At 33.9% G+C, this 24,404-nt stretch overlaps 3 protein-coding genes and 1 long non-coding RNA gene across 10 annotated transcripts in view; 2 read left to right on the top strand and 2 right to left on the bottom strand.

Annotated features, from left to right (window-relative positions):
- LOC111427272 (uncharacterized) overlaps nt 1–24,404 on the bottom strand; it is an 85,334-nt gene that overhangs the window by 28,922 nt on the left and 32,008 nt on the right. The window lies entirely within an intron of this gene.
- Nucleotides 14,230–20,003, top strand: LOC111418968 (probable phospholipase A1 magnifin). Of its 2 annotated transcripts, none has more exons than XM_071193945.1 (6): nt 14,230–18,884; nt 18,936–19,084; nt 19,130–19,402; nt 19,452–19,621; nt 19,680–19,809; nt 19,864–20,003. In XM_071193945.1, exons 1-5 carry the CDS (start codon nt 18,643–18,645, stop codon nt 19,767–19,769), a joined length of 924 nt encoding a protein of 307 aa, XP_071050046.1. In that variant the 5' UTR covers nt 14,230–18,642; the 3' UTR covers nt 19,770–19,809; nt 19,864–20,003. The 2 variants fall into 2 exon arrangements, with proteins under 2 accessions (XP_071050046.1, XP_071050045.1); XM_071193944.1 differs by having other exon boundaries at nt 14,234–18,884; nt 19,452–19,625.
- LOC111418965 (pancreatic lipase-related protein 2-like) lies at nt 20,018–21,773 on the top strand. Its single transcript, XM_023051684.2, has 6 exons — nt 20,018–20,328; nt 20,384–20,526; nt 20,864–21,127; nt 21,180–21,353; nt 21,408–21,540; nt 21,593–21,773. Exons 1-6 carry the CDS (start codon nt 20,159–20,161, stop codon nt 21,717–21,719), a joined length of 1,011 nt encoding a protein of 336 aa, XP_022907452.2. The 5' UTR covers nt 20,018–20,158; the 3' UTR covers nt 21,720–21,773.
- On the bottom strand, nt 21,756–23,535 carry LOC139428916 (uncharacterized). Of its 2 annotated transcripts, none has more exons than XR_011639589.1 (2): nt 23,205–23,535; nt 21,756–23,136 (listed from the first exon to the last, which is right to left on the bottom strand). It is a non-coding gene; the product is annotated as an uncharacterized lncRNA (long non-coding RNA). The 2 variants fall into 2 exon arrangements; XR_011639590.1 differs by having other exon boundaries at nt 21,756–23,132.

Below are 24,404 nucleotides of genomic sequence, written 5' to 3'. Positions count from 1 at the left end.
CGGTGGACATTTTATTACTGAGGTCTGTCCCAAAATGGAATGGTTGTTTCGCACATTCGGTTTATGTCCTCATAAACTGTCACAGTAAACATTTTACCAGCAACTATTAAACCTGCGTGACGCGGTCGCACTTTCAGAATGCGAATAAGTTATAACATAAATGAAATAAATGAATAATTTTATACAGTTTTCGATAACAAACGAGATAAGAAATCCGCTCCGAAGATGTTTTATATTTTTGAGGTAGAGCAATATTCGGTAGTCAAGCGTATGTAAATCATCTCAGATCCTATTTAAATGTAAATTCAACCTCTGCCAAGCTGTTCACACGAACTAGGAAAGCTGCTGAATTCGGGACACACCACATGTCTACAATAATATCAAATATTTTTCAATATTTCCAAATAAGTTCTAAACTAAAATATTGGGTGATTTATTATAAAAACGAATCAAAATAAAATTATGTTCTACTTAAATTCATTCAATATCTAATTATACAAATACCAAAAATATTTTAAATCATTCCGTAGTAATGGAGAAAAACGTTACTTTAGCAATAGCAATAATTTTATCTGACGGTAATATATACATACCACTTTCTGTCGGGAGGATCCTAATAAAATATAAAAGATTTATGATCCTTTTTATGGTAGACGATCCTTCTTTTAGAATTCTCGGGTCTTCGTTACGAAAGAACTTTTATAACTAACATTGTAAAGAATATTAAATTAAAAAAAAAAAGAAAATCAAATTTATTTTATCACCACAAATTTTACGTGCACAAAACTTACACTACAAAATAACCTTATAATTCTAATTATTAATCGTCATCGTCAATAATTATTTGTGGTTGATGTTGGCGTCGCCCAGTAATTTTATTCCAAACATTTCCAAAAAAGTTTACAACCTTCACAATCGGGTTTATGATTGCTCTATAATATAAAGAATTCGGATCTGAGTGTACAGGGTGGGCAAATTTGGGTGTTATTATAGGCTATCTCAGAAACTATAAGAGATACATAAAAAGTAGGTGCCATGTCCCGGTCTCTTTTTCCGAGACTAATCCAATCCCGTAAAGACCAAACCTCTATCTTCTTTTGTTTTTAAGTTATAGCCAAAAAGTAAAATTTTAGTGATTTCAAAAAATGCTCATATTTCGTTTATTTTTGAAATTAGAGAAATGGGGTTAATGCATTCTTAAGACACTTTTATGAGTAGAATATACTGTCGTTGAAAAATTTTTAACATAGCTGATAATTTTTGAGATATAACATAAAGTTGTATTTTTTTAAATACAAAGTATACTTTATTATGATATTACTGAAAAGAGCATATTTTTAGCTTTCCAATGATGTATCGCACGCATGATGTTTCTGCGGAAAATAAGCGTTATTTTTCAATTTTTAAAATATTAAAGATTAAAAATCAAATTTTTAATTATAGTAGGCGATTAAAACGCTAAATACTACTTAGTTACTATAGCAACGTGAGTTTACTTGTCATTTCATTCATGAATTTTGCGAAACGAGTTTCCCGTTTAAGAAGTTCCGCATTATCTTTAAATAAAACGATAAAATTAAATATAGAATATATTGGAGTCCGCTTTGAAGATGATACATAAGTCTTCATATCCCCATTCAAACGGTGTTTCAATGGAAAGTCCGCTCCCAGTTTATGATTCCTAATTTTCCTCTATCTCACCCAATTTCAAAAGAAAAGATTCTTCTACATCTTATGTTTGGGGAAAACTGGGAAAATACTACCGAAGATTTCATTCATTGATACCGAACTGTTCTAATCTTACAACCAGTAAGTTGAGTAGAAGAAGATGACAGTTTATGACTGTTTAGTTCCTGAAGTTGTCCATATTTAATTATTCATTAATTAATACATTTCTTGTATTTTTAATAAACAAACTTTAAATGCTAATCATTTTTTATTGGTGAACAAAGTCAGCGATAAGATGCTGAGAAATTTAAATTAACTATTCAAAGTTTTTATTCGTTGGTACAAAACCAACTTATCCTAAATAATGGTACAAAACCAACTTTATTCTGTCATATTCGTGCAAAACCATATATTATAGCCACTAGGTAGTATTTACTGTCCGGACACGCCTACTATAATCAAAATTTTGAACATTCGCGCTTACTATTTTCGAATTGAAAATTAACGCTTATTTTCCGCAGAAACATCATGCGTGCGATACATCATTGGAAAGCTAAAAATATGCTCTTTTCTTTAACATCATAATCAAGTATAGTTTGTATTTAAAAAAACACAACTTTGTGTTATATCTCAAAAATCATCAAGTATATTTAAAACTTTTCAACGGCAATATATTCTACTTAAAAAAGTGTCTTAAGAACGTATCAACCCCATTTCTCTAATTTCAAAAATAAACGAAATATGAGCATTTTTTAAAATCACGAAAATTTGACTTTTTGGCTATAACTTAAAAACAAAAGAAGATAGAGGTTTGGTGTTTGCGGGATTGGCTTAGTCTCGAAAAAAGAGACCGGGACATGGCACCTACTTTTTTCGTATCTCCTATAGTTTCTGAGATAGCCTATAATAACACCCAAATTTGCCCACCCTGTACAGCCCATCCCATGCTTGTGTTAAAAAAATTTGCAAATCCCGAATGTAATGGTCTCAGGATATAACCGCTTAGAAATGTTCCACCAAAATGAAAATAATAGCAGCAGCTGTTTAATATTGGTGATGCCGTAGCAACTCTTCGCATTATTTTTTATTCGCATTTTCTGTTAATTTATACCTTTTTAATTTTGAAGGGTGGATTAGGTTGTCAACCTGATTGATTAATTTAAATTTTAATTCCTTGTTTCTTTCAATAGATGTAGCGATTTAACTACTTTAAATAAAGTCCCTAGATTTACAAAGTACCGCGGTTCATGACGCCTGTTTTCGAGCCAAAATGGCGGTTTGACAACTTGTCACTTCATCTCACCACTTATTTACAAAAATATTGCCATCTTGTTGCCTTTGGAGTTGCAAAAATAGCAGTAAGAAGGGCTTTCGACTCTTCAGAATACCACGAGAAAACAGAAAGGAATTTTGGTGTAATGTTATCAATAGAACGACATAGTTTTAAATTTCCCGCTTGACTTTCGAGCCAAAATGGCGACGAACCGCGGTACTTTGTAAATCTAGGGACTTTAACTTTAAAAAGCAAAAGAAGTAAAACCGATTTAACTCGCGTAATCAGTATTTTCCATTCTACCAGTAGATTTACCAGGAATTTCATATATCTTGTAATATATGAATTTAGTAATCATAGTTACGAAACTACTATGCACTTAATAGTACAGGCATTGGGTAGTTTTGCAAAGGAAAAGTTTTGCTTGGAAAAGTTTCAGTCTTAAGAGACGCACGGCTAAACTTGAATGTTTCTGGATCTATGTCTAGTGTTAGTTCTACTTTTAGTTCAATAAAAATATACCACAACGTAACGCTGAATAACAATTAAAACTAGAACTAACACTAGACCTAGAACTAGAAACATTCGGATTTAGCCGCACGTCTTTCAAGACGGCTAAACCGGAATGATTCTAGTTCTAGGTAAAGTGTTAGTTCTACATAGTAACAGTACTAGTGTAAAACTAGAACTAACACTATATCTAGAACTAGAATCATTCGGGTTTAGCCATCTTTAGAGACGTCCGGCTAAACCCAAATGTTTGGGTTGAGGCACGGCTAAACGAAATGTTTCTAGTTCTAGGTCTTATTATTATTATTATTGCTGCCGGGCTGAGGGGAGCGGCCCCTCTCGTTACCGCGACCTGTAAGATCTATTGTACCTTTAGCACTCCAAAAGTTTAGAGCAAATGTAGATCCTTGATGAACCTTAGTATTGTCCTGAGGTCTTGAATGTTTATGTCGGTAGATGTCAAGAGAGTTTTACCGAAAATGTTGTGTCTTAGACGGCCTCTGGCAACGCATTGCACAGTATATGTTCAGCTGTTTCTGACTCGTCGTTGCAAGGTCGACAAGTTTGATCCTCAGCTTGTCCAATGTGGAAGAGGTGGTTTTTGAGAGGCGCTTGGCCAGTCAGGTAACCTAAGAGCGTCCTTAGATCTCCTTTGGTTTTGTTTTGCGATGGAGTTATCATAGTCTTCGCTTGTCTGTAACCTGGAAGTTCTTTCCATACCGTAAGGCTACCTTTGAGACCTCCCAACTGTTGATTATTTGTGTCTGATCAGTGCGGCGTCACACGTGTAGGCCTGAATTGCCTTTAAGGCGGCCCGACTGTCTGTGAAAATGTTTATGGATGCACCTTTGTGTCCCTTCTGTAGGTTCAAAGTGGTGCAGAAGTTTATAGCAAGAACTTCTGCTTGGAAAATTGTTATGCCCGAGCTGAGGGGCAGTTTAATGTGGCTATTTGGTCCACTGATGCCCATACCTACTCCGGATTTAACTGCCTTTGATGCATCGGTGTACCAGGTTAGGGCTTCTCTTTTTAATTGAAGCCCACCCTTCGCCCAATCATCCCTGCTTCCAAATATAACCTTATACGGCTGGTCCTTGAGGATTTCGAGGTGTCCTCTGAGGTTCCCCTGCATCAACTTGAGTGAAGAAACTGTTTTCAGTGATAAGGCACTTGAAGCTGCCTCATGCTAACATTTAGATTTGTGCCAGTAGTTCTAGTGCTAGTGTTAGTCTAGTTTTATTTGTTATTCAGCGCTAGATTGTTGTATATTTTTATTGAGCTATAACGGACACTGCGTTGATCCGTTATAGCGAGATTTTACTGTAATATTGACATGTTGCATTTTATGTGGGACAAAGTATATTTTTGTGAATTCAATTTAAGTGAAATTCACTGTATATTTAAATCATGGCAATATCAGTTAATTCTCCCCGACTCGAAAGGGAATTGGGAGACAGGGCAAAATTTGCGAGTTGCATTATGTCTCTATCGACTAAATTTGAATTTGAAATTAACCATCTTCGCTTGGTAGTGTTCATCGGTCCTGCATTTACACATGATTTAATGTGTAATTCTAATGTGATTACGAGCTGTCGCATGATAAAAGCTATTTGAGATTGCCGTCTTTGAAACCATTAGACGTCGGGCAATTAGGGATGATTTACCGAAAGGAAAGTTGAGTTTTGTAAAAAAAATAACTCCACCCTCTGATGATTTTGCCAAGAGAAGCTGTGGAAAAGCACTTATGCCAGGAAATAGCTTTCTTTCATGGCGCCCTCGAGAGTTTGTTTATTTGTCCGCATTTCGAAAGTATATTCGTATATTTACAGCCTTCATGATCGACTATTGGCGTTGCCTCGTTTAATATCTTTCTAGCATCCCAGTATTTCAATTTTACGTTTCCTCGTAATATTGATAACGAAATATTAATTTATCGATTTTTTAACGAAACGTTTTATGGTAGATATATTAAAGTTATAAATTAAAATGGAGTAATAAAAGAAGAAAAAATGAAATGAACGTGGTTTTTAAAAGTTTTCCCAACTTTTCTTTCAGTTCGAGCACGAATTCAACAATTTTAAGATAACTCTTGGCGAGATATATACTTTCCACTTAACTTAAAGAATTTTCTTATCTTATTCATCCCTTTTCTAAATGGTCCACAGCGTTGCCACCAACCACTCAATTTTTATTTTTTTGGTGGGTAGTACAATACGAGGCAATTCATCTCGTTACCGTGTAACTAAGTAAGCAGAGAAAAAAACATGCCATCAGGAGTCGGAAGATTAATACTTGTGGACGAGGGGGGATATTTTTCACATCTCTTTATAAACCGTTTCAATTTTAAGTTTCATTTATCATGCCTTAAATACGTGATATTTTTGTTGGATGTTTACAACTTTGGCAAAATTAATCTTTTAAATGAATGTTTTATTATTCTCTTGTAAGTATAGATTTTTTAAATCGTGCACTAATTGCTTGGTTGAAACAATACCGATATTCAGTCATGCGAACATTTTAATTTGAGCACTACGTAGAACGCCGAACAAGTATGGTAGAGAGCGAGCTAGAAAATATAGGCGTAAACTTTGAACAGAATGGGTCCTACATTTATTTCCTGGTGGGTTTACTGGCAACGATCCCTGGATTAAAATTAGTCGCACGGACTTGTAGAACCATCCTTTAAATTTATCGACACGTAAATATTCCATTTCTTCCGTTTGCTACTATTAAATTCTACGGGTTCATTAATTGGTGAACACGCGTTTAAATTCGAGAAAATGTTACAAAAGCTATTTGTATTTTAAAACATTTAAATGAATTTATTGGGTAGTTGTAAAAAATTTATTACGGTCTTTTGTATTCATATAAGCTCGCCTATTATAGCACTTGAGAAAATATTGATTTTTGTCGGGTACATTCTTTCCACCATTTTGCGCAAAATAAATATTCATTACTTCCAATTAGTCAAGTCGATAGCGAAGTGACATTGTACAAACATGCATCTATCACAACTCTCTCTATTATTCATAAAAATATGTTTTCAATATGAAAAATTTAGTACTACAACAAATGAATAAATAATCACAGCTTTACATTTTTTTGATTTCCTGCATTAAAAATTCATAAAGTTTAAATGTTTATATTAGTTGAACGATAAAATTATAATAAATATTTTATATGTAGTTGGTAATCTTAATTAAACGTCATGTAAATTATTCAGTTTTCGTCTGCCGATAAGTTGATATTAAGATCAATAAAAAATGAAGAACACCGCGCTGTACTTAAACTAGCTCAAAATTACCAAACTTCAAGGCCTTGTGCAATTGTTACGAAACCGAATTTTAAAAAACTGTTATCACAGTCAGAAAGGGCGCTCCTTCAGCTATCTTAATCCGGGTTTTCGTTGGTCAATATCTATCGGCGTCATGCTTAAATCACCCTTAATGTCCATCCCTACACGCAGAAACGCTTAAGTACTCTTCCTCTAAACAACTTTCTTATGTGAGCAGGAGAAAACTCTAGAACCATATCTATCTTATGGGAAATTTCCTGCTCTTTCTAGTGATGTATAACACGCGGCGATCACGCGCTTGCACACGTACATTTTTTTCCAAAAACTGCTAAACTCACACGTTTTAGCCATTCTTAAACCCTGTTCGGGTCGATAACTTTCTTATATGAGCAGGAGAAAACTCTAGAACCAGACCTATCTTATCGAAAATTTCCTGCTTTTTCTAGTGGTGTATAACACGCGACGATCGCGCGCTTGCACAAACATGTTTTGTGCCAAAAACTACTAACGTTGTGGATTTTTCTGTTTCTAGTTAAATCCCATTTGATCATAAATCATTATAAACGATTTATGGAAAAATCCCTGAAATCGGTCTAAAGATTTAACTTTTGTGCAATTTTTTGGTATAGATTTCAAAATTGTTCCTTCATTTTTAGAGACCACTTGTCAATAAGGTCAAATAGTTGCATTACCATAACTAAATCGTTTTTAAAAACGAAAAAATAATTTACCCGTTAAACGGTTTAACGACTTATGACGCAATCGATATTTTTTTCAAATGGCAATCCCCCATTTTTATTACGGAATACAAAAGAAGATTTTTTTTCTGAATCTATACTCTGTTTTTAAACCAGGAGGAGTAAACGCGAAAGTCAGATTTACACTAGGAAAAATCACCAGAAAATATCACTAGATATTTTGGCGGTAAATTTAAATTAATAATTATTATTATTTATTTATTTACTTATTATTGTATTTATTTTCGTTTGTTATCGTCAATACTAAACATACAAATTAACATTGAAGTTATGAGTGTATTTATTTCAAAATATAATAAAGAAGGGTTTAAGAACACAAAATTTACAATAATGACACGAAACTGTCGAATTGTCAATAACCTAACCTTCAAATTCAAAATTGCCTGTGTGTGAACCTTCCTCTCATTCAACCAATCACGTGCAAGGTCAATCTGGTGACAAATTTAAAATACTCCTCCTGGTTTAAAAACAGTATAATTGCCAAAGAATACTTCATGGTATAATTAATGTTTGTAAACAAAACTAACCTTACTTAACATTCCTTCACGCTATAATTGACATTACAAAAGAAAACTTCACGCTATAATTGCCATTACTAATTGCCAAAGAAAACTTCATGGTATAATTAATGTTTGTAAACAAAACTAACCTTACCTCACATTCCTTCACGCTATAATTGACATTACAAAAGAAAACTTCACGTTATAATTGCCATTACTAATTGCCAAAGAAAACTTCATGGTATAATTAATGTTTGTAAACAAAACTAACCTTACCGAACATTCCTTCACGCTATAATTGACATTACAAAAGAAAACTTCACGCTATAATTGCCGTTACTAATTGCCAAAAAATACTTCATGGTATAATTAATGTTTGTAAACAAAACTAACCTTACCGAACATTCCTTCACGCTATAATTGACATTACAAAAGAAAACTTCACGCTATAATTGCCATTACTAATTGCCAAAAAATACTTCATGGTATAATTAATGTTTGTAAACAAAACTAACCTTACCTAACATTCAGCGTCTGAAGACACAGGGCTAAACCCGAAACTTAAAAATATACAACTTAGCGCTGAATAACAATTAAAACTAGAACTAACACTTGCACTAGAACTATACTCTGTTTTTAAACCAGGAGGAGTAAACGCGAAAGTCAGATTTACACTGGAAAAAATCACCAGAAAATATCACTAGATATTTTGGCGGTAAATTTAAATTAATAATTATTATTTATTTATTTACTTATTATTGTATTTATTTTCGTTTGTTATCGTTAACACTATATATACAAATTAACATTGAAGTTATGAGTGTATTTATTTCAAAATATAATGAAAAAGGGTTTAAGAACACAAAATATACAGTAATGACACGAAACTGTCGAATTATCAATTACCTAACCTTCAAATTCAAAATCAAAATTCAAAATTGCCTGTGTGTGAACCTTCCTCGCATTCAACCAATCACGTGCAAGGTCAATCTGGTGACAAATTTAAAATACTCCTCCTGGTTTAAAAACAGAGTATAGTACATTCAATATTAATATTGGTTACATAAGAAAATTTTCGAGAAAAATTAGTTTAATCTTTAATTATTTCAAATTTTTATAAATGATAAAAATAGCAGTAGCCATGAGTAACTATGGTAACCAATAATTTTTAAGAATTCCCTGTTTGTCAAAAACTGATTTAGTAGCTTCTTGAGGTGTGGTGGCGCGCCATCTTGTTGGAATAACTGCCGTTGGAATTGAGTTGGGTCAAAATTAGCGGGATGGAAGGAATAGCACAGTTTTCAAAAATTTAAACATGTCTTTCCAATTAAGGTTTCCTCAAATCTTTTGCGGATATTGGGTGTGCGCATTTTAATGTCTACAGTAAAGTAACTAAATTTAAAGTCTACTAGTATGTTTACTAGTAACTCTACTAGTATGGGATGTAATCACAAAGTCTCCTGATTTTTCAGCATATAATACGGTGGTGAGGGAAAAAAGTAGAGTTGCCATTTAAAAAAATAAACTTTTTGAGATACGGAAATTTGACGCACATTTCTGACCATCCCGTATAACTTTAATTAATAATTGTTGTTAAATTAAAGTGTATAATTGTTATTAAAAGATACCATTAGAAAGAGCAGAAAATTTTCAATAAGATAGATATGGTTCTATAGTTTTCTCCCTATCAAATAAGAAGGTTGTTTAGTGGAAGAGCATTTTAGAGGAAGAGTATTTTAGACGAAAACCCGGATTGAGATAGCTGAAGGAGCGCCCTTTCTGACTGTGATAACAGTTTTTTAAAATTCGGTTTCGTAACAATTGCACAAGGCCTTGAAGTTTGATAATTTTGAGCTATTTCAAGTACAGCGCGGTGTTCTTCATTTTTTATTGATCTTAATATCAACTTATCGGCAGACGAAAACCCGGTTTTAGATAGAGAAAGATTCAAGCTTTCAAGTGGTGCATTTAGTTTTTCGCTATCCCTAATTATAAGGAAGATATCAGCTAAGAAAGTAGATAGGAAATTACGGGTAAAAGTTTGTTGCTGGGAGGTTTGTTGCTATTGTCGCACGGGTCACAAATTTGGTGCTAGTAAGGAGTTTAAGTACTTTGGGGAAGTGAGGTGTTTTGTTATTGTTGTTTTATTATTATGTATGAGTTCTGCTTGCTGTACTTAGTCATCATGATGTTGAACTGGTTATATAGATATTCAGTCTTTTGTACCTCCTGTCGATGTGTTGATTTGCAAGTGCTCTTTATGGTCAGTAGCCTTATATATCGTGGTGTTGTACGCCTTAGAATATAAATTTGTGAATTATCCTGTCCTTATCTTTGGTGATGTTAATTTGCCTGAATATATTAAGGCATCATCAAATGTGGAGAAACGTGATTATTTTTGTGACTTTCTTATCATGTATTAAACAAACGTCTATTGGATTTGGTTTTGACAAGTACTGGTCATTGGTTTGATCTTGTTCATGATGATTCCCTCGTCTACTAGAATCAGTACCATCGCGCTTTAGATATTACAATGGTGGCAAATTATAGTTTGTTGAACTTACCGTCTTTGGGTGGTCGCTATAATTTTCTAAAAGCCAACTGTCCTGGCTTGTACGACGAACTACTTTATACGAATTGGTCTTTTCTAAATGTGTAGGTTAATGCGGATGATGGTTTGCGAGCTTTCAATACAAAGTTGAATGAGATTTATTATTTATTTGTTCCTAAGAGATTATATCGTAGATCCTCATACCCTATTTGGAACACCCCAGAAATTAAGCAGCTATTACATTACATTACATTACATAGAATACATATCGGGTATTCTACTATCGGTACCCCGATAGATATCGTTATCAAATTTCACCGTGCAGTCCAATGCTCTTAACGTACATTACTACCTTGCTCGGCGAAAGGTCATTCAGATCTTTTGAGAAGATAAACTGCGACCCAAAAATCGAGAATCTGATACGGTTAACGGCAGGGCAGTGGCATAAAACATGCTCAACCGTCTCTGCTTCCTCCGCACATAGTCGGCATTCAACATCGTCGGCTAAACCCAACAAGTTGAGGTGTGCTTTTAATCGGCAGTGTCCAGTAAAAACACCCATTAGAACTTTTATGCTACTACGGGCAAGTCCTAAAATATTCCCGGGTTTGACAGTGGCGATGTTAATAAACACCTTAGCATGTCTCATTCCAGGAGAACTGGTCCACAGTAGGCGAAGTCTCTCTTCAGCCCACAGTCCAATCCTATATTTGGCCATCGCAAATGATACACCAACTGCTGGTTCCGGCCCCACAAACGGTTCAGCGCTGCCATCTCGTGGTAGCTTATCTGCCGCTTCATTGCCAGCAACCCCAGAGTGACCCGGGACCCAGATCAGAGAGACTCTGTTATCACAACTCAGTGTGTTTAATGTTCTCTTACAATCATTAACCAGAGCCGACATCGTTTTCACGGCTTGCAGCGCCTGGAGAGCGGCTTGACTGTCTGAGAAAATTCGTACTGTCATGTTCTTCACCCCTCTTTCAAGAAGGATTTTAGCACCCATGTCAATAGCAAATACTTCCGCCTGGAATACAGTACAGTACGTACCCAGGCTGTAGGCTTGCTTAATTCGAGGTGTTTGGCAGTATACTCCTGCTCCTACCCCTTCAGGCGTTTTTGATCCATCTGTGTACAAGCAAATGTCTTCCCGAACCAGAGAATTTTCATTTTGGATCCAGGACTGCCGCTCAGGCAGTACAATCTGGTATCGAGCATTAATCACTGATAGTGATACCGCCAAATCTGACGGCATTGATAGCAAAGTATCAGTGCTTATAATGTCTTCCGCAGCCCATTGGTAGGACATGTCGGAACAGTTTTGAGCATATTGCTTAAATCTGTAAATGGTTGTTCTAGCCACTTTCTCTATACGCAAATGCAGAGGAGATAGGCCAAGCAGAACCTCCATTGCTAGAGTTGGCGTTGTGCCTATCGCACCAGAGATTGCCAATCCAGCTACTCGTTGAATTCGTGAAAGTTTACTGATAACTGAAGTCTGTCGGACTTTCCTATACCAGGCTGCTGCTCCGTATGTGATCATAGGTCTAACCACAGTCACATAGAGCCAGTACAGTTTTCTGGGGTAAGACCCCAATTTTTTCCACAAAGACTGCGACAAGTCCACAAGGATAGTCTAGCTTTGTGCAAAACTCCCTGCAAATGTCCATTCCATGACAGGGTTTTGTGTAGGATTACTCCTAGATATTTGACTTCCTTTGAGAAAGGAATTTCTTCACCTTGGATAGTTGGGCGGCTATTAAAGTTGATAGAGTATTATGGGAAGAAGTGGAGGAGAAGCAAAAGTACAAAATTGGAGGAAGTGATGGTCATGGTAACATCAATAACCCATACTTTAGAAGCCCTTCGGCGTGAATGTATACATCAATAATGACATCACCCACATATTGATTTATGAAAGGAATATCAAAACTTAAAGACTGCAATATCTATCTCGCCTAACTCGGATTTAGAACACCTATTTTACATGATATGCGAAAGGTTCTGGCTCAAAACCCGTTTTCTCTTTCATTCTTGAAGAATGACCAAATGAAACGAAACTTTTTATCCCCTTATTGAATGATGTTTGAGTATTAATGAAGTCATACATTAACATATTATAAAGCTAGCGCAAGATGACCTGTGGCATTCGGAAGGGAATATCGGATTAAATCGTATAATTATCAATTATAAAATATTGGAAGTTATAAAATATCAAATACACCAAATACCAAAACCCAAAAAATCTTTTATTGGGTAATAAGCGATAATTAAATTTATACGTGAATAACCGCAACTCTATAGTAGCAATGTAAATTACACGTCATTTCACTTTTTGGCCAATTTCCCAATATAAATTACTTATGCATTTTCGAAATATCGGGATAAAACAAATTTATGCAGCGGCGGTGAAATTTAACACGAATCCCGTTCCATTCTATTAAATCTATAATGTGATACATCAAACATTGGTACTAACCGTGAAAAACTATTTTAAATATATCCTCAAAACGGACGAAAATGGAACATCAATTAACAGACGCCTACAAACAGAAATGTTTAATTAAGGATAAAGTATGGTTCATTTCTATTTGCTTGATCGGAATCCGTGAATAGCGTTATCGATCAATGGAAGCATTCTTCCTGCGGAATTACGTGAAATAAATTTATGACATCGATGCGCTACAAATTGCATCGTTGTTGTCGTTTTCATGGGCACTTAGCGCCGGTTTATAGTCACTCCTAACCCTTTATTGCAATGTTACGTTCTCGCATCGATATTTAATATCACTCATAAGTTGGTATTAGACTACAATGAAATGAAATTAATTTATTATTAATTTAATTTAAATTAGTATCGTTTTATAAAAAGAGAAATTTTACATATTTTATTTCAAAGTAGAGATTTGATATGACCCCTATTTGAATAACGCATAAATTGGAACTCGTGGGGTTTGGATAACACATTAATCTCAAGAGAGTAGGAACAGATATCGAAGGAGGTTGTGGAACTAGCTCCCTCTCGTGTCGTGATTGCGCTGCGTTCTCGCGTTTCCTAATCGCACGAGTCTGAAGATAAAGGTTATCTCGGGGTTACCAACGAAGAGAATGACGTCATTAATGGACCGCTCCTCGCAGTTTTTCTTGCGCGGTTATGAGGTGCGATATGATTTATTTCTTTTTCCCGGCGAATAGGTTGAGATTGAGGACGAAGATTGTAATAAGTACGGAAAAGAATGCTTATCGAGAATAAAAAATATCTGGTCGAAAAGTTATTGATATTAAAAAGAAAGGGAGTTCAAAAACAAGGCGAAATAATTTGAATTTGAAAATATCCAACCAAAACTCTTTCTCTTTTATTCACGCCAGAATATAAAATTTCATATCATCCATTTATTTCACGCTTCTTTATATTTCGGAATTAAATTGCTCTGCAGGACGTTGTTGTTCAAGTATTTTTCATCGATTTGCTTTACCTGTTTCTGTGTATGCGCGTAGCCAAACCTATAATAGTTCATGTAGTCGAGAAATTTTTTTTATATAAATGTAATTTGTTTTCTTAACTTATACAGGTGTCCCGTTAAGCGTACGGAGCGGCTGTATATCTAGAACGGTAAGGCCTAGAGGTTTGGGAAAAAAATCCTTATAAGCAAAGTGATCAAGAGAAATAGCTGGAAATTATTTTGTAGTTCGTAATTCGACCGAGAGAAACATAAAATTCCCGCTATCTCAGAAAGTTAGACGATGAGCTATAACTTTGACAACATCTGCAGTTAACAAATATTAGGTTCAAAATCAACATTAACGATTTGTAACTATTAAAATTATAATATGACGTACACATAGGAACTTCATCAAAAATCAATACAAAAAGAAAAATATTTAATGAGATCTGTGAGCCTGTTTCTTATTTACAAGTGCTGATATATCTGGCTCTATTTTGCTCAATTTGAATCTTAAAGGTGGCTCTATTGCTATTTTGTTTCGGTATTTCGATTTTAGGTAGAGAAATTGGGAAAATCTCAACTCGCACATATAAGATGACGCAAATGGTAATAATACCTTCAGAGCTTCATCAGACAGTTCTGGATATTCATTTCGAACTTTAAGCCAAAAATTGCTCAATTTAAGTTCTTTGAAAATTAATTTTAATTCTCCATCAGATGATAACTCAATTAGCTTTTCACTAAAATGAAATGACACATTTTTGGGTAATTTACATTGAAAGGGATTTCGACTCCAGTCAAAATTAGAAAAATCTTCCGGAAAATAAGTACTAAATTGACATTTTAAATCTGTCAAGTGAATTGTAATTGAATAACTTTGAACTTGTTTTCTATAACAAAACATTCTAATGTTGGAAATGCTGCAAAATTATTCTCCTTGCAGTATGAGCACCACAAATCTATTTTTTTTGTAAAGGCTTTAATTTTATCATTGGCCACTAATATATTTAATTGTTCACCTTGAAGACTTAAATTCAACTCGTTTAATTTGAGAAAAATGTCACTTAAGTAAGCTAACCTACATAGCCATTCTTCATCGGTTAAAAAGTTTGTAAATTTTTGTCTTTATCATTATCATTTAAAAACACAAACACTTCTTCTTTAAGTTCAAATAGTCTCGTTAGAACCCTACCCCTCGAAAGCCTCTGTATGTAAAAGAAGATGCTGATGCTCACTATCCATTTCTTTGCATATGTGCGCAAAAATCCTTGAGTTCAGAGGACGCGCCTTTATAAAATTTATTATTTTAACTCCAGTATCTAAGACAGACATTAAGTTCGGTGGCATGTTTTTCGATACAAGCGCTTCTCTATGAATCATACAGTGAACCCATGTTACATTGGGTGAAACTTCTTTGATTCGGGCTAGAAGTCCGCTGTGTTTTCCAACCATGACACGAGCTCCATCACTGCACACACCCACACAATTTTCCCAAGAAATATGGTTTCCCGTGATGTAAGAATTTACCGATTTAAAAATTTCTTCACCCGTAGTTCTTTGTAGTTCCTTGCAAAAAAGAAAGTCGTCAACTACTTCATTTTTGTATTCATATTTTGCAAAACAAATTAGTTGTGCAGCATTTAGGCAATCCGTAGATTCATCCAATTGAAGACTAAAAAATTTACTTTTTCGAATTCTCATTATAATTTCGTTTTCCACATTTTCTGCCATTTCAAATATTCTGCGGCTAACTGTTGTATCCGAGAGTGGTATTTGAGATATTTGTTGCATTTCCTTTTCGCCAAACATAATGGCTGCTATATCTTGGGCTGCTGGAGCAATTAAGTCTTCAGCAATTGTGTACGGTTTGCCAGATTTTGCTATACGATAGCTCATTATTTCATTCACCTTGCGACCCCGAAAAAACTTTTCGCGACCCATAGTTTGAATAGCACTGTCCTAGACCATTCAACCGATTTGAATATTTTCGGTGTTGTTTCAAACAGCATTTTATGCTCTTTTTAAAGATATTTTCAGTAAGACCGTCTGCTTTAAAACAAATGAGCTAGAGGACGTTATCTGCAGCGATTACATATTTTTGTGATTTTTGAAGAAAAGTTAAATCGAACTATTTACTTCACAGACCCATAGTCACCTTAAAATTTACTAAATTTTAGTGAAAACCGCATCTCGATATCGCCACCCGTTCTCGAGTTATAGAAGAAAATGTTAAAAACTTGAGTGCCAATAATCGGATCCAGTTACCTCATCGAGAGAAACAAATCACATAACCATGGTAACTGTAAACATGTCATTTACTAACGCAGAAGCGTATGATAGAGCGTATAATGATTTATTTTCAATGTTTCGAATACGATGCAACTGCATGGCAAAAATGTGCAATGCAATTACGAGAAAGAAAGACATTTTTCTCTAGAAGTGTTTTTAAGATTGACTTAGCGATTACGGAAAACCGGCAGCGTGTAGCCCATTCAGACATCTCTATGAATTCGTAAATCATATTGGTGCGCAATGTGATCCCACATAATCTGGGAACTCCGAAAACAATTGTCCACAAGAGTTCTCAAGAGAATAATATCTCCACCACGTTGCTTTACATCAGGCCTTAACAGATACCGATTATGATAACAGACTGAACTATTATCATTGACTTTTAAATATGATTTGGGCAAATCCAAACCTTTTATCACAAATGCTATGGATGCATGAAGCATCTGTCCACAAGCTGATGTAAACTTGCATAATATGGGTTCTTGGTTCGAGCAAAACCTACATTGCTTTCACCCCTTTATCTATTGGGTAGACTAAACGACCTGACTTTTCAAGAAAAACCAATAACCAGGGAAAATATGACAAAACACTAAATACCAGTAAAAACGTGTCCAGGGCCGAGAGTTAAGCAGCGCTTTTTTTTTCGTCGAAACTAGATTAAATAAATGCATCGAGGTTTATAGAAGGCATTTCGCACATTAGTGAGTTATTTTTGCAAAAATTTAAGTTATTGTAAGTGTTTTGGTTTATTTTGTTTTATTATCATTGTTGATGTTTCATTGATCCGTTGACTTTTCAACACGCCTCAAAAGTAGTTTTGAAGCAGTTCTAAGCTTGGATAAAGTGTGAAGGAAGGTTCTAGATAATAAAATGTTTGTTCTCTCTTATTTGTTTCCTAAGGTAACTTGATCCGATTAAGATATACGAATTTTTAACATTTTCTTTTATAATTCGAGAATGGATGGTGATATCGAGATGCGGTTTTCACCAATATTTAGTAGATTTTATGGTGATTAACGGTCTGTGAAGTAAATAGTACCGTTCCATTTAACTTTTTTTCAAAAATTACAAAAATATGTAACCGCTGCAGATAACATCCTCTAGCTTATTTATTTTAAACCAAGCGGTCTTACTGAAAATATCTTTTAAAAGAGCATGAAATGCTCTTTCAAACAAGACCAAAAATATTCAAATCGGTTGAATGGTCCAGAAGATATTAAAATGTAAACATTTGAAAACGCATTGGCCTCCCCCTCCCTTATTATGACAGATATGAGATATATCGCAAAACAAAAGCGATGCGGTATTATCCAAGCTACTTATTACGAATTTTATGTTTCTCAATGGCAGTTACGCCCCCTAGCGGTCGAATTACGAACTTCAAAATAATTTCCAGCTATTTCTCTTGCCCATTTTGCTTATAAGGATTTTTTCCCCAAACCTCTAGGCCTTACCGTTGTTGAGATACAGCCGCTCCGTACGCTTAACGGGACACCCTGTATGCCCAAGATAAAATACTTTAAATGATTGTCGTCTGCACCCCAAAGTTGTTTCCTAAAAAGTGTAGGCTTCTCGGAAGCTTAAGCATGTAGCAACCTAAGAGTATATGTTGCTGAAATTCATTATGAAATTTTGTTTAATCAAAGACTAGTGTAAGAATATCTTAAAAAATGTCTTTTTTGTCCTTTAATAATAACTGTTAGTGATAAAAAGAATTACGTCCATAACTAAATAATTTTGTGTGAAATTATTTAGTTGAATACAGGATTGCGAAAATTAATTTTCATCCATTAATGCTATATTCTAGTCTATTTGATCGTAATACCTAAACATGTAAACTAGATACACTCGCATATCGTACAATCATTGATTTAGGTTTCCTATCAATGTCGAATTACCTGATTATTCCAAAATATATAAACGCGATATTAACCACCCCTGTTATTATGAATAATTGGCTCCAAACACTCCATCGTTTCACAAAGGCTCGTTATTTGAAGATGAATCAACTTCATTTACATTTCAATAAACTCGGTGGCAACATAAGGGAATTGTAGAAATACTCTTTGAGCATTCCGAAATTGCGTTTTGAATGGTAAATTTACACAAATAGGTACACTTCAATGCGAGGAGAAACGAGATAATTTAGTTGTAAATTTTGTGCAGCTAATCATATTACAGTTGACATTTCGAATGACATTAAATCGTCATTGTAACGTTCGAGTAAATTCGTACGAATGATGAACTGTTAAATTGGAAATTCATCTCATAAAAAATATTCATGAACATCGAAAATATTTAAACAATTCATGTGCGATTTATTAACGATTAAGACGACTGATCAATGGCATGATAATAGCTTCGAACGAATTTAATAATATCCTTGTAAAAAATTTGTTTGGTCTGATGATAAAAATGTGTGTGATATTTTTAATTAATCCAACAAAATATGTGAAATGTGCACGCATTGGAGATTTATTACCGGCAGAAAAGGCCATGGGAATAAATTTAAAATTGCAGAGAATGTGTAATTCGTTAACACTTGTGGATCGGTGTCCCAATGAAAATATAACTTTCTGGTTACACACTAGGTACGATTTAATTCGATGAATAAAATATTTACTTTATAACTTCATTTATAGAGATTCCATAGAACCATATCAACTCAAGGAATTATCTACGAACTCGTTCAAGAAAGCACCATTTTTTCCAAAAGTCCCAATTAAAATTCTCGTTCACGGTTACGCTGGAAATAAGCATGGTACTCCTAATTTGGAGCTTAAACCAGGTAGTTTTGGTAATATAACAATAAGATGTGGTAATGTTGAGTTTGTAGAATATCTTAAAAAAGGTTACAATGTTATCTCTATGGATTATGGACCAGTAGTTAAACATCCATGTAATTTGCAATGCGTTAGAAATTTGGATGTAGCAGGAAAATGTTTAGCAAATTTTATTAGGACACTATTAAGAAAGAAGATCAAACGAAGAAAATGTAAAATTAAAAGATCCGATATACATCTCCTTGGATTTGGGATAGGCGCTCAAGTGGCTGCTAAGGCTGCAGAATCAATAAAGAAAACTGTGGGTTCTTTACCTCGTGTAACCGGTTTGATCGAAATTAATTCTATGTTTCAGTATTTATAATAATATTTTAGCTTTAGATCCTGCTCTTCCATTATTTTATGGCGTAAAACCTTCTCTATCGAAAAAAATAGCAGATTTCGTTGACGTTATTCACACAGCTACTGTATTGTATGCTTATTTAGCGCCTAGCGGGCATAGTGACTATTTCGTAAATACGGCTATTTGCCAAGGAGAATGTACAGTGAGTAAGTTAGAATATATTCATCTTTATGGGATGGTAACGTTTTTTAAAATTGAAGCCGTGTCATGTACACGAGGAATGTCTGCAGTTTATTATGCAGAGTCCATTAACGGTGAAGGGCAATTTTGTGGTTTTGACTTGTTTGTAAGTGGAAATAGGGTAGCCATGGGCGAAAAAGCAACGAAAAAGTTCGTTTTGTAAACCATATACTAGTTGTATTTAATTCTGAAATCCATTTTTAGTGTAACCGGATCGTTTGGAGTATTCACCAACCCAACATCGCCATACGCACGTGGATGTCACGAAGTGGATCGTTGATCTTGCATAATAATATGTAGGTGTAAGATAACTGTAGGGTTATGATAATAAAGATTTGATTTAATTATTTTGTAACAGCAAAATAATAACCTAGCTTTTGACATTTTATTTTTTTGTCAAAGTCGGTATTTCTTATCAATGTGAATAGAATTTAATTCACGTTAAATATGATACAGGGATGTGATCATACTGGTATAATATGAACCTGTTTTACGTGAAATGCGAATCCCAGTGCCTCGATTATTACCACTTTATCTGATATACACATTTTCCATATTACCGGTAACGAGAGGCGAGTTCGAGGCGAAAGTTGATCAATATTGCGACAAGTTCCTGTTGAACAATAGCCGTAATTGTAGGAGATTAACTGATTACTATTTGTACGTCAAGTAAGGTATAAACATGATTGTGTAAGTTGGTGTCGAGTAACTTTGAAAATTACAGACCGTATCAATCCGAGTATCGTCTAAACACCGACAAGCACAGCGTGAGGTATGCTCCTTTTACTCCTAACGTTCCAATTAAGATTATTTTGCACGGCTTTAATGAATCTTATCGTTCTACACCAAACAAAGAAATAAGACCAGGTGATTTTAATTTTTTTGCTCGATTCATATTTCGTAATCAAAACATCTATCAAGGTCACTTTATGTTGAGAGATGATAGTGATTATCATTCTTCCACATCATATATCAACATCATTAAATATCGCATCCCTCTACTTATCTCAATATTACTTCCTCATCATCCCTTTTCGTCCTTGAGACTATTAGAGATTATTTCGTCTTCTCTCAACGTTTTTCTATCTGTTCATGAATCTTGTCTTTTACACATTTGTGGTTATTTATAAAAAATATTCTGTTTAATCTAATAATTTATGATTAATAATAATAACGATTTCCGATTAAAAACATGAATTTTCAGAATATTTGCACGAAGGTTATAATGTGATTTCGGCGGATTTCTCCCAATATGTACAATACCCGTGTTATAGAGTGGCTGCTTACAATGTGAGGATACTGGGAGAGTGCTTTGGAAAATTCTTAAAATACATGTTAAGAACCAAAGTGGAGGCTAGGAAAATCGATAAAACTGATTTACATGTGATTGGTTATAATTTAGGAGCGCAAATAGCGGGGAAAGGGACTAAAACCTTGAGGAAGAATAATCGTTTACGAAGATTCACTGGTGAATTACTTCATTTTGAATATTTTCATAAAATAATATTGTATTTTTCCAGCTTTAGATCCAATATTACCAATATTTTACGACGAAGATAATTACGTGTGTCCTGAATGCGCAGATTTCGTTGATGTTATTCATACAAACACTAAAATGCGTAAAAAATTGAAACATTTGGGACATGTTGATTTTTATTTTAATAATCCACTTTTCACTAAAGACGTCTCTATTAGTAAATAATTGAAATAGAAGAATATAAGTGATAATAAAAGAAACAATGTTTTAGCTAATCCAAGATGTTTCACCTCATCATCGCCTCGTTATTTTGGTGAATCCATCAGTGAAGTTCCGTATTATCGTAATTCAAACGCATATCTTAGTGGAAGTAAAGTTATTGTAGGAGAATGGACATCATATGAGTTAATATAATATGGTTTGTTTAACTTTAATACTTTAATAAAAAGTTTTTAGGACAAGAGGGGTTTATGGTGTTTACACCACTAATGATTCGGTTGATAAGTATAGTTCTTTGCCTTCTTCTAAAAAAATTATTGGTGTGTATAAAATATCTAATCTTGAAATAAGTGATAAAACGTAATAAATTTAAAGCAAATCTGTTAATTTAAGAAAAAAATAAAATAATATCTTTTTATTGGGTTCATTATTATAAAATTAGCTAAGCTTATATTTATGTTAACAAAAGAAAATAATCCATTCCTTTTATCTTTGTTGCTTCGCATGAATAGAGGCCTTTTAATTTGGGACCCAACATTGGGATAACATTGTAAAGACTTTTTGACTGATCTTCTGCATACCAATTTAAATTTTCCCTCCATCGTTGTCGACCGAAATTGTTTTTGCTCGTTTTACGATGTATTGTTCTAGATTGCAGGGTAGTCGGGTTCAGCTTGAGACACGCGTCGGGGACGTCACATCGTTCTTGTCTTTTTTTGCTCATGGTAATCGTTTGAAAGTAACTTTTGACCTCTTCTGTACCACGACGGCGTCGGTTCGTTATGAGAAGTCCTAAGATCCATTTTTTACACAGAATGTTTAATGGATGAAGGATCACGAACGTTTTAAACTCTCAACGCTGAGTGTGAAACCTCGGATTTTTTGGGGTTTCATGGTTAAAAGGATATGGTAATAATACTGAAACGTATGAAACTCAAGAAAATTATACAAAAAAATCGACGTGATTTTATTCTTGAGAGTAGCTCTTGATCGGCAGTGTTGGAAGTAAGAGATAAACGAGGCAGAGCTGTTATTATTATTATTATACTTCAACCCTATAAGATATTCTTATCCTAAAATATCACTTGTAAAGTCTATACGAAGTAATTTTAAAAATTCCTCAAAGATAACCTCAAATTAAATTTTTCAAAATTATTTATTTTAATCTTTATCTACCCGGTTCAAATCTATTGAAAACGATAACCTTAACTTAGTTAACAAAGAAAATAATCAATATTTATATGGAATAATGAAATTTGGATGAAAATTTACAAAATTAATTTGAACATATTGAAAAATTTATCGTTGAAATTAAAACAAAATGAATAGATATTTGAAAATTGATTTAAAAGAGTATCAAAATTACGAATTATCATGCATTATTATAAATAATTTTAAAATTTTTAAATAATAATTTGACAAATTAAATTAGAGATATTTCGAATGTCAAAGTTGGTAACATTGAAAAAACTAAAGTACAAATTTCAAACCGATGAATTTAACCAATCAGGAGGCGTTATTTCAAAATTTAACATTCGATAAACGGAATTTATCAACAAGAATGGTGGTTTCTGTTGTCTGAAGAGACGCACGCATTTTTTTGCTCTCCAAAAAAATAAATTAAGTCAACGTTTAAAAAATCCGTTCCTGTCCAACCACTGAAGAAAACGACCGATCCTGTTCCTATCGAAGAAACTAATTTCGTCCCGTATTGGAAATATTCCTGTCACGAAGAAAATATCCTGAGTTTGACCTCCGAAGTTTTCATAAAAACAAACTGACTAAGTTAAGTTAATTTTTTTTTAATGATTTATTGTTTTGTTGATTCAAATTTTAAAAAACTTCTTACCTTCAATACGAAAAGTTATTACACTATAAAATTTTGAGGTTAGGATTACAATTTCTTTAATTAATTTAATGTTTCACGAGTTTTTAAAACCATATCAATATCCGAGTTGATAAATATTACTTCGTATTAACTAATCTAAAGAATTTGTTCTTATAACCAGTAAATCCAGATAATTTTGTCAACAACATTTCACTTTAAGTTGTGCACGTGTTTGTCTGGACACTGTTGCCAGAACCTGCTTTTGTGCTTTTGACCCTGAGATATAATTCGACAATTATATTTGAATATAAAATTTTTCAATTTAATAAAAATCAATTTATTAATAAATTTAGTACTCATTTTTATTAAAATAATGCTTTTCGAAAGAAGAGGCTATTTTCTGGCCACATTACAATATGTACCTTAAGCTGTCACCTTTCCTCTTCATAATTCATAACGTGTTTTTCTTGGCAACATATTCACGTGTTAATTGATTATCTCTGATATTTAGTTACTCAGGGTGTTATTTCGGGTTGGGTTGAATTATATTTGCCAGGGTCATGAATGTTGTATTATGCCAGGGACATTGGGAAAGGTCATGATAATTAAGGTTAATTTAACGGGATTCGACTGGCGACATTGCTTTGAATTATCCAAAAACTTTTATTTCTCGTATTCGAACGCAATTTGCATTGAGTGTTACTGTAGGTAATTGGGTTGGATTGGTTGGTTAAATCTATATAATAGAACCGCCGAATTTAGAGTACGTCCCGAGTATAGAAGCAATAAATATTCATGAAATATTCATGCACCAGAAAATGCTTGCCATTCGTTGCGTTCCTCCGTTGTTAAGCGGCGACGTGATCGGGGATTAGAACGGATTCCGTGGGTTACTATGTGCACTGTTAAATCTAGATTTTGTTGATGTTGGAAGAATACGACTTAACTTCGGCTTCTATAAAGAATGCGGCAGTGCATAAAATAACATTTTTTATTAAATTTATTGCATTTCAAATTGTTCTATTAACTATTTATTAGTAACAACAAAGTTACCTGTGCAGAAAAGTTATATCCGCGATTTGAAATTCCTTAAAACCGCCAAGTGGTAAAGTGTGTAATACAAGCATTAAACTATTAGTTGGCGCTTAGGGTGAAAACTTTAGATTCCATACTCCGTTCGCGCTCGAAGCTTTAGAGCTTTTTTCTATTTTTTTTACCCCC

This window comes from Onthophagus taurus, chromosome 2, assembly GCF_036711975.1.
Source record: "Onthophagus taurus isolate NC chromosome 2, IU_Otau_3.0, whole genome shotgun sequence".
In the NCBI taxonomy this organism is placed as follows: Eukaryota; Metazoa; Arthropoda; class Insecta; order Coleoptera; family Scarabaeidae; genus Onthophagus; species Onthophagus taurus.
Note: the sequence above shows the minus strand (reverse complement) of the source record. Positions and strands in the feature narration are given on the sequence as shown.